Source organism: Lytechinus pictus, chromosome 17 (assembly GCF_037042905.1).
Source record: "Lytechinus pictus isolate F3 Inbred chromosome 17, Lp3.0, whole genome shotgun sequence".
In the NCBI taxonomy this organism is placed as follows: Eukaryota; Metazoa; Echinodermata; class Echinoidea; order Temnopleuroida; family Toxopneustidae; genus Lytechinus; species Lytechinus pictus.
The window spans coordinates 5,922,161-5,933,418 of record NC_087261.1 but is presented as its reverse complement, the minus strand read 5'-3'; the positions used below and the strand labels follow the sequence as shown (position 1 = coordinate 5,933,418).

Sequence of the window (11,258 nt, the reverse complement as noted above, 5' to 3'; positions counted from 1 at the left end):
AAGGGAGAGAGAGGGAGAGAAGAGAAAAGAGAGGGGGTGGGGGGGGGGGGCGGGGTGGTAGGAGACAAACACAAAAAAATTTAAATTGAAAACAAAGGTTGGTTTCAAAGGTAGACCTATCTTAAGTTTTGGTATATCCCCCAAAGTGAATGTCACTATTCCATTTGCTTAACTAGATAATATTAATGCGTGTGCCCAAAACAGTTGTGATGTGAAGGATATAAACTGATAATGTGTTTTATTGGATAAATTTACAGATTTTACAGCAGAATTTAATTCGATCGGGTGCTCGAACAAAAGAGAATATCTGCATATTTTGTCTTGGTTATGTAAAACAGCTTTCTCAAACATGGAATGGGTTGGAATGTCAGTATATAATATTTCTCGGTAACTTTCTAAATCTAATTACTAAGTGAAGCAAGTTCTCAAACGGCTATTCTATATAAAAATAAAAACATTTACCGAGAGAAGGTGTTAGATTTTTATTTTAAATCCTAACGGTCTGAAAAATGCCATATTTAAATTCTAATGGGTAAAAGATGCATTCAGTTGTCTGCTTGTGGGCGCATCAGTCAGGTCATCAGTGGGTTATGGTCCTATATACTTGATCATGACATCATCCGTCTCTAAAGGGCAATACCCTGTCTGAAGCGAAGACCGCTTGAGGCGATGATCTGTTGACCGTATGGTGTCTTTTTAAGAAACACTCTTCATAAAGATTGGAAAGTAGAACGTTAATATTCCGCCGTTGCTGGAATTTCGTTTGACTTTGAATTCTGAGACAAAGACTATGATATACACAGTAAGAAATTTGACTGATTAAAAAAATACGATAATTGCAGCTTGCGCTTACAATTCATGAATTCAAATCAAATGACTTTTTGATTGATCAACGTGTTCAACTGAACTCGGTCCGCTGTGCCCATAGGGTCAGCAATCATAGAGATGTAGGCCTATTATACCAATATACTGCGGTTGTCATATAATCGGGGCAAGTTATGACGATCATTTTGCGTTCTTATAGCATTTGGATTATTTTTTTCATGGGGAAAAAACACATTGCATGATAATTTTGAAGAGAACCATCGAAATTCTTTATCATGCATTTTGCTTTCTTTAGCCCGCCAAGCAATTATCATGTTACCATGACAGTAAATACATACTGCAGAATCATCAGACAACCCCATTTTCTCTTGCGAGGATGGAAGGGTTCCGAACGATTTCGCAATGCCGGAGATGTAAAAATGGCGGGAAACGGATCATGCGATTTAGACGATGTTTATTTTGGCGCGGGTCCAAAATGGTATGAGATGTCCGATATGATTAATGCCACGATAAAAAAAATATGCGTATATCTAATGGTTAGAAATGCTTGATAAACAAGGTCCGACCAACATATGGTCCATTACTGGTATATATCACATTTATGAATTATACATGTTATATAAATTTTCTTCTTTTCTTCCGCATTTGATTATCTATCTATCAATATATCTATCTATCTATCTAGCTATCTATCTTTCTATCTGAATGATGATCCTAAGCACTGTTTGAAGACATTGAAATTTGTTAAATATTTCCTATTTTTGAGCAAGCGCCATGAGCGCCCAGCTGAGGCGGATACCGGCGCTATACAAGAACCCATCATCATCATCATCATCATCATCATCTATCTATCTATTTATATATCTATCTATTTATCTGTCTTTTATCTATATATCTATCTATCTATCTATCTATCTATCTAGCTAGCTATCTATCTATCTATCTATCTATCTATCTATCTATCTATCTATCTATCTATCTATCTATCTATCTATCTATCTATCTATCTATCTATCTATCTATCTATCTATCTATATATCTATCTATCTATCTATCTATCTATCTATCTATCTATCTATCTATCTATCTATCTATCTATCTATCTATCTATCTATCTATCTATCTATCTATCTATCTATCTATCTATCTATCTATCTCTACCCGTCAATCATCTCTCTATTTCAGCCATTTAGAAAAATAACTTGAATGAACAAGCGACACGACAAAAAGTCAGTGATTCCCCTTTTCAAAACGATTAAAATCAAAGAAAGTTAGCAGTGACATGGTAACAACCTTCTCGTATAAGGACTCGTTTTGCAGAAATATAAAAAAGTCAATAAAATCATTTGATTCTATAAATTGAAGAAAATTATGAACTCGATGACTTGGGCTCACAAAACCTCAGTGGAGATTATAGGCCCCGGTTTTCCGTTTTCTAAAATGTCGATTCCGTGTTCTTCTTAGGTGACAAGTATATAGGCGGCCTATAAAACATTATGATAAAGTAGTTATTGTAAATGGAGAAAATCTTTTAAAAAAAACCTTATGCAGATGAAGCTTCGCAAACACATGCTAAACATTTCGAAAAGGATTTATGGGTAGATTTGTTTGTTTGTTTTTACATAGGCCTATGCACAATTTTGCTATACTGCATGGAGTTTGCTTTCATATTCTTGAATTTCCAGTGTTTCACGTCCATGGGTAGATGTATGGGGTCAAATGATAAATGACTCATATTTGTCATGTTTCATTATACACAAAAATTCATAAAAAATTTGTTGAAATTCCCTTAAAATCCCTCAAACGACGACCGTTTTTATTTTTCCTTTGGAGATCACTCATGGATAACATGGCGGATCAACTAAAGCCAGTCAACCAATGAGATTAGGAGCCCTCCGACCAAGCATGTGATATATTGAGGGTTTCGAATTTTTTTGTTGTTTTTATATAAAAAAAGAATTTAGATGAATGTACAAATTGTGGCAAAACAAATGAGCCTTTTAAGATGAGAAGGAAAATGAATAACGTGTTGTAAATGGGGAAGGGGGGATAGAAAACTTATTTTGTATATTCTATTCCTCTCTTCAACCATGAGACTAAGAAGAAGACGAAGAAGAAGCAGACGACGAAGAAGAAGAAGAAGAAGAAGAAGAAGAAGAAGAAGAAGAAGAAGAAGAAGAAGAAGAAGAAGAAGAAGAAGAAGAAGAAGAAGAAGAAGAAGAAGAAGAAAAAGAAGGAGAAGGAGAAGGAGAAGAAGAAGAATAAGAAGAAGGAGTAGAAAAAGAAGAAGAAGGATGAGGAGGGGGAGGAGAAGAAGAAGAAGAAGAATAAGAAGAGGAGGAGGAAAAGAAGAAGAAGAAGAGGAGGAGGAGAGGTAGAAGAAGAAGAAAAATAAAAGGAGAAGAAGAAGGAAAAGAGAAAGAAAAGAAGATATGTTTCGCCCAGCATCCAAATCCGTAATTGCAAAGAAATTTGAATATTAGTTCCGCCACCGGCTAAAAAGTTTTAATCCGATCAGGTAGTGCTCGGTACAGCTGCTGGACAAAAAACATTTCCGTCCTTAACAATATCTACGGCTTTCTGTATTGATCGCAATTGTATTTTTCATGGACAATGAGAGAGAGAGAGAGAGAGAGAGAGAGAGAAACAGACTGAGAGAGGGAGGGAGAGAGAGAGAGAGAGAGAGGGAGGGGGGGGGGGGGGAGAGGGGGTGGACGTTGTATGAAAGTTGTATAAAGGCCTAACCATAAATTTGCCATAAACCGCTCTAAATCTGAGATGAAAGTTTCTAGCCCAGTGTCGTCACTCTTAGTAAAAAAAAGTGTCACCATTATCGTCCAACAATCCAGAATGTGACTCATTGATTGTTTCAGGTACACTTTCAGTTATTTTCGGCCCATATGTATAGTTTTCCCATTCAAAGAACAATTTTGCTTAATCACACCTATTGCCGCAGCCTCAAGAGTAAATTTTGTCGAAGTCATGACAGAAATAAAAATGCAAATTGGGACCAGTAACTGACGGTCTTTTCAATTCGAGTAAAAAAATTTCACTCCTTTTTGATCTCGAGTACTCTTCTTACTCATGAAAGCATCCTTTCGCGAACATGCTAAAATTTTCCATTAATTTTGCGTACACGAAGTCAATAAATGGTGAGCACCCCGACATTCCAGTATCTTACTCTTATTTGGCTGTTATTTTGAAAAGTAAAAAAAAAAGTAAGTATGATTTATGCTAATGAAGACCAATTGACCAACCTAGAAGTACCGGCCATCATTCTTTGGTGCAATTAAAACAGCAACAACAACTGATAACCATTTATTTTTTTTTTTTGGGGGGGGGGGGGCAAAGAGTTTAGCCTTACTGCATAGTGTAAATCCGTTTAGAATGACCAATTTTATATGAACTGTGTTTAAAAACACAATTCATCTAAAGCATTGCGTCTAAATATACTTTTTATACTTTTTTGATTTTTTGAAAAAACGAAACTACAGCGAAAAATCATTGGGAACTTTCATTGTTAACAGGGCCGAAAGGGGCCTGTGAATGAAGATAAGACGTGTGCTTCTCTTAAGAGATGAAATCTATATAATTTCATATAATCTACTATCGTATTTTGTCTTTGTAAAAGTCGTCACCATATCTTTAATTCTGGATTTCTGTTGAAGAATCACTATAAAAGATACGCATTTGAAACCCGGGCCAAAAGTGGAACAAATAAAAGCATATAGGGTCTCTAAGTCAACGGTTGGAGATCACAGGTGCGGTTAGCGTACAAAAATAATTTTCAGGTTGTGGATGGCTTCAGAACAACAATCGTTGTCGGATTTCTGGTCGACTAATTCTGATATGATGAATAAAGTAAATCAAAAATTAGATTACATCAACCAAATATTACCATGGCATTAATAACAATAGAACCTGCCATGGATTGTTTAGCCTACAGAGCATGTCCTGTGTCATATCACAAGGCTATGAGTTGAACGCTACATCATTATTATTGTTTTCATTATCATTATTATTATTCCTCATATTATTGTTATTTGTTTGGTGTTGCCTTGGAAAAACGAACTGAATCACTCACAGGTCTCTCCTCTCAATATAACTAAGTATGAATAATTAAGTATAATGTTAAACACGCATTTGAAATATTGTAACTGCGTTTTTTTTACTGCGTTATTAAAAAAAATTTAATAACAAAAAAAAAAACAGGATCAACTAATTTATATCATTAATCTTTAAAGCTTACTTATAGATATAATGTACTCTGAACTTTTCATCGATGTCTTATTATTCAACATTCTGCTGTTATTTACTCTGAAAACAAACCAGTGCAAATGCATTGATGACAGGTTCAGATGGGTGCAACTACGAATTTAGTCCTTTCTATTTCCTAGGAATATTTAAGCAGAACATATTCGGTCCAGTCGTGAGTAGACCAATTTAGGTAGATACAGGAATATACACATGGTGGTTAATTGCGAAATCTTGTTATTTCAATTGGGCCTAGTGTGTTTTAAAAGAGTTATTGCTCGTCGAAATGACTTTTTCATTTCAATACACCGTGACGAAGGTGCAAAACAGAACAAAAAGTTTTTATCAACAAGTTTATAAAAGTTTGATCTCCCGATTTACTGTTATTTATATAAAGCTAGCATGCATCTTCCCACCCCTCCCACCTTCCTGTTGGGAGTTTAGAGGTGTAAGCCTACAAGGAATAAATGCCTAAACTTTTCGTTAATGATGACGAGTCGTCGCTTTAACATTGGCGTCGTTACATTATTTGGTCTGAATGGGTTGATGAGGGGATCGAAGATTAAGTGTCAGATAAGCGTCTTATACTAATGAATCTATTCTCTCATCAATAAAGCAACAAGCACTTTAATATGCAATGCAAGGGTCTATAGACGGCACTATACAACCATTGAACAGGCGCCCATTCGTGTCACACAGGGGTGTGAGAGCGGGTTAACTTCATGGACTTTGCTCCTACCAAGGGGGGCATTGAATAAGATCGCTGGTGCAAAACATGTTTGCTAAGCGCTCGAAATAATGCGGCGCTGTTTCCGGACTAGGCTTCGCAAATAAAAGAACTTGTTTGCAATACGTAACCTTTGACTCCGTTACTTCCGATCTGGCATAAAAGGAAAACTTGAGAAGAGGAGAAAATAACAGTTGAGGCGTGATTTTGGGCAGGCTGGGATCGCGCTCGGCCGTCATTCGATTGCAACATCTAAAACAGTTCATACAAAATACAAGAGAACACGGATTATTACCTAGTGGTATGTGTTGATGAGTATACATTTCCGAATCTGGAGTCGCCTATGATTTCATCCAACAAGCCAAGTTCGTCGGAAGTAAGGGGATGAACATTTTTTTAAACATTTTTTTTATGCAGGACTTCATATTGTTTTATGAGCACAAATTAAGGATATGGACTAGTGTATCAATGATGGACACGGACCAGCTAGTAATTTTGGCATTCAATGTCTCTTAGTTCGAGTAAACTTGAACTTTATTCAGTCATAAATGTGCTGCATCGATAAAGTTTTCCTGGCTGGGAACTGAACATTTCTATGTTCTTACGGTAACCGTTTAAAGTAAGTGGGACTCTATATCTACGAAGGAAACCCATCATTGATAGTATAAGGCGCCAGACGTGATAACTGGATATAAGAGTTGAATGTCTTTGACGCTGCCGTGAATTAACTTTAGCGAGACTTTGTTACTGAAATGTGATATTATCTCAAAGTTATTGTCATAAGACGAAAACAAAATGGCAGATCGGTTTCGGGAGGACCACAACTCATGCGACGAGTGCGGTGAGAAATGGCTTAGTACGGCCGATGATAGGGAGCCCAATGCGAGATACTTCACGAGAAGAAATCTCTGTTCCAGATGTGCGCGGGGAAAGTGTGCTAAAACGATATTGGATTCCCCGACGTCTTCTTCGCTTTCAAACATGAGATGCTGTGAGCATCGACATCGGGATATTTTTCTGTATTGCGTGAAATGCCGCCAGCCAATATGTGATGTTTGTGTGCTCCTTACCCACTCAGGACACGAATATCAGGATATTAATAAAGTGGTGGAAGAAAGGCGGGAAAGTGCCAGAGAGTTACTCGGGAAAATTCTTGATAAGGACAAGGAGCTCGTGTTCGATCGTCGTAATATTGATGAATGCACTGAGGCTGTCAACGAGCGCTTCAAGAGACTAACATTCGCAGTGCTTGTCCGCGTTGAGGATAGGTCAAGTAACATTGAGGAGGATTACCGCGTTTCTGTAAGAAAGGTCGAAAGTCGCGCAAAAGACGAGAAATTAAAGATAGACAGATGGAAAGACAATCGCTTGAGAGAGATGAAAGGGGAAAAAGAAGCAAAGAGCCGAGAAATCAAGCAAAGACAAATTACACTCATGCATGAGCTCGATGAAGTGAAGCAGAAGCTGCTGGCTCAGATCAAAGAGGTTCGGGAAGGTTTGGATTCAGCCGACGAGATTATAATGGAAGCGAAAGGACTCGCAGAACGGACAATAGATTATGGGAGCCAGGAATTACTACAAATGGACGGTCCAATGACATCTAACGCTCGTCTTGTTGGATGTATGGAGCTGGAGCTGGACCAGGACATGATTAATACAGTCAAAGATATCGCAGAGAGTGTGAAGTTTGAACCAGAAAAGAGCGATGTTGACGATGCGAACTTACTTGGTCGGTTCGTCACCACTGCCCCTGCCTGGTGCAAGGAGCATACTATTCAAGTGGGTCTTCCAAAGTTTCGGTTGTTGAATGCGACCACTGACACAAATCGCGTGGCTTTTACGGGCGAGAACGACGATGATCAGTACGGACTATATACGATGAATATTGAAAATGGAAGCACGACCCTTGTAACATCTGAAAGTCATTGTATCACAGACTCATCTTCCATCGAGGCCGATTTAATGGCAGTGTGCCGAAAAGGGCGAACGGCGATCGAAGTTTGGAATACGCAACGCGGAAAGGTGAAGCGGCATATTAAAGTTCCACGATCGTGGTCTCATACATGCCTCACCGTCGACCACGACGGCATGATCATCGCTCGCGATCACTCCAACATTCAGGGGAAACTTAACGTCTACCGGTCCGACAACGGTGAAAAAGTCCGCTCTATTCCGTACAATGGAACAATTTACAGTCTCCATGCGTTGTCGAACGGTCGGCTCGTCATCCAATCGGCAGCGACTGAGTTGGTTATCATAAACAGTATCGGAGCTACATGTGCCAACATCAATCACGAGGTCTGGCAGTGGGTACGATGTGCTGTAGCAAGGGATGACTCCATCATTGTCGCATACGGAAGGAAAGATGACCCCTCAGCGATTTACATTGACTCTTATTCATCCAATGGCGAATTTGTTGACCATGTGACGAAACAGCGATGTTGTCCGTCCCTCGATCACATTGCCGTGGTCGTGACGAGATCGGGGAAGATCGTGCTCCAGAACGGTGACGATGTGATGATCTATGATCGCCTGATTCCCCTGATTCCCGTGACCTCGTCCACCAGGACGAGTGACACTGTCTCAAGGTTTTCGACTTCGTCACCGCCGAGATCGCCTACTCGCCGAACTATTTTCATGTGTATTCCGACATGATAGAACGTAATGTTTTCATATGTTGTTTTGAAATATGTTTTTGTTTACTTTAAATTTTGATACACAACATAAGACACAAGACGATATTTTCAGTATTCGAATGGCTCAAAGTTACTTTGAGAACTAGCTAGTTTTAACTGGCTTTACGATCAATTTCAAAGATTCAAAGGTTTTAAATTTTCGCAGGTTTATTGAAAAAAGTCCTCGGTGATATCTATTTTCTAAAAAGATAGAAGTTTGGGACAAAATAATGTCGAACCAAGTTATCACGATTTAGATCAATAAGATTTATATCTAATTCTATTAGAATAATTTTTTCTGATCTATGTTTTCTTTCCTTCGTTCCCGATTGCAATCATCACAATATGTTGATACCGATGTTTTGATTTTAGAGAACAATCATGGCTGGAATATTGACCCGAATTCTTGAAGGTGAAAACTGCGTGTCATTTTTCTTGCATAAAACATCTCCTCTATATTGGGAACGCAATGCTAAATACAATAATACAATAAAAGTACAAGTGTTCAATCAGGGAAAATGTTTAATAACTATGGCCCATATTCTGAAGTCGGGTTTAAGTTAAACTCAGGTTTAAAGTTGTGGTTTAAGTATGGGAAGCCAAAAGTATCAAATTTGTTATTAAGTTGTATGTTTCTTATGTTTACTGTGCTCTTTCCTGATTCATCGATGGTGAAGCCAATAATCTTTTTATACTTCCTAGACAATTATGAATGATTTGAGAGCCAAATGAGCTGAAGTATGATATCTCTACTGTTAGTGATTTATGTAACAATTGGCTCGCCATACTTAAACCACAACTTTAACCCTGAGTTTAAGTTAAACCCGACTTTAGAATACGGACCCATGAGTTTTGTAATCCATATTCTTCTGCTGCTATTTTGAGATTAAGATAAAGGTTAACCCTCTTTAATTGGAGAGGGGATTTTTTTTACTCTATTGCTGCAAGTGTTTTCCACCAAGATTTTTTTTACGTCGAACATTTCACGTTTGAGCTCTGAAGGTGGTTGGGGGGGGGGTCAAATTATTCTCAATAAAACTACTACGCGAAAAACCAGTTGAAATAGGGTTGATTAAACCAATAATAGTGAGGTTAAATTGTAAAAAACAAAACAAACAGACAAACGTGGAACTAGGTACTAAAACCGACACTTGCTGGAAGCGATGTATACATGCTTGTTTTCTCGAATAAATTTATGAAGATTCGACAAACTTTGCTATTTTTTAAAGATAAATTGTTTATGACAATAGTATTCAAAGGCCGCGTGGCTAAATATGAAATATGTGTTGACAGTTCCAAAATTTATATAAACCTAATCATATTTAGTATTTTCATTATTATGTTACTTATTATTATTATGTGCAATAATTATGTATGAAACTAATTCACGAGTTGGTGCACGGAATACAGACCTTTTAGCTTGATATTCTTATTATAGTTAATTTCTTGGACGATTCTTGCTGTATTCAGTAGATAGTATTCCTTCATAATATTTATGAACTTTATTCAAATCATGTTTTTTATAACTATAGTTTTAATCTGATTGATAAAGTATTTATATCATTTTTATTCTACATTTTTACTTCTTATATGAATTGGATGATTTCATTGTCCTAATTAGTCGAAAAGAGCCTAATCATTGAGAATACATGCCCATACAGCCTATCTGAGCCTCAAAATATATAAAAATATATGCCAATATCATATATTGGCGTATGAAATCAAAGTACATAAAATAAAAAAGTTTATGTATCTTTTAACGAAAAACACAACTTTTTCATTTATTCAAATTTTGATTTCGTAAAAAGAAACTTATCTTGCAAAACCATTCTTCCGATATGACATTTTTAAAGCCCAGCGTGCGAAGTTTCCATTGTAAAAGATATAATTTTTATAAAACGTTCGGATCTTTAAAACAATAATCAACTTTGTACATGTATGTATAATAGCTTCTCGAAACACTAACGAAAATTAAACATTTTCTTATCTTCCAAAACGTATTGGGTGAAATATTTCGGTTGAAGAGGAATTTTGTATGTCGATAACTGTCTTGTTCATGAATGTCATAATCATAGCGTAGCAATCGAACCATGTCACTGCCTTTTCATTATGTAAACAAACATCTTTCTTACCTGTATTCATGTATGGTATCGTTTTTGACGCAAGTACCAAACTAAAAGCAATAATTACGATGTTGATGATGAATCATATTTTGATAATATTGTAAAACCGTTATTATAGAAGGAAATATTGACAATACAAGTTTTCTTGTATTGAATAGCAAACTTTGACATTTATTGCTGTTTATTATGAGTGATCTATACCAGAACTGTTATTTTATCGCCTATATCAGTTGCTAACCCTATACAGCCCTGTTTAGGACGCCTTACATTTCTCGTTTTATTTGATATGATTTGTAAGTTTGTTGAGATTTCAACATCAGCTAAAAAAGTTAATGCGACTTCCTCTGTTTTGGAAAGTTAATTAAAACTCTTAAAATGATTAGTCACATTAATTATTTTGTAGATTGTTTCGTTTTCTTTTAGGGAATTGTATGTTTGGTTAAAATGAATTTTAGTGGATGAGTAGTTTCGGTATGCTACAAGAGTGCAGATTGTGTGTTTGTTTATTGGTTGTGTTGATGTCTTGGTGAATTATGCAATAAGTATATCATTGAAGTTTATTACATTATCATATCTCTTTTCAATTGTGGCATAAAACATAATTCGCTTCTTGTTATTCATTGCTAAAATTTGGATTGAATTGTGGGTATTTGA

The 11,258-nt window shown here is 36.6% G+C and overlaps 1 protein-coding gene across 1 annotated transcript; it reads left to right on the top strand.

The window, feature by feature from the left end:
* The first annotated feature begins 5,963 nt into the window (after positions 1 to 5,963).
* Positions 5,964 to 10,996, top strand: LOC129280774 (uncharacterized). Its single transcript, XM_054916781.2, has one exon. It carries the CDS (start codon positions 6,602 to 6,604, stop codon positions 8,459 to 8,461), a length of 1,860 nt encoding a protein of 619 aa, XP_054772756.2. The 5' UTR covers positions 5,964 to 6,601; the 3' UTR covers positions 8,462 to 10,996.
* The last annotated feature ends 262 nt before the right edge of the window (positions 10,997 to 11,258 follow it).

Bases quoted from the DNA above. Each gene is read 5' to 3' on its own strand.
- LOC129280774 (XM_054916781.2), top strand. From the start codon at position 6,602: ATGGCAGATCGGTTTCGGGAGGACCACAACTCATGCGACGAGTGCGGT.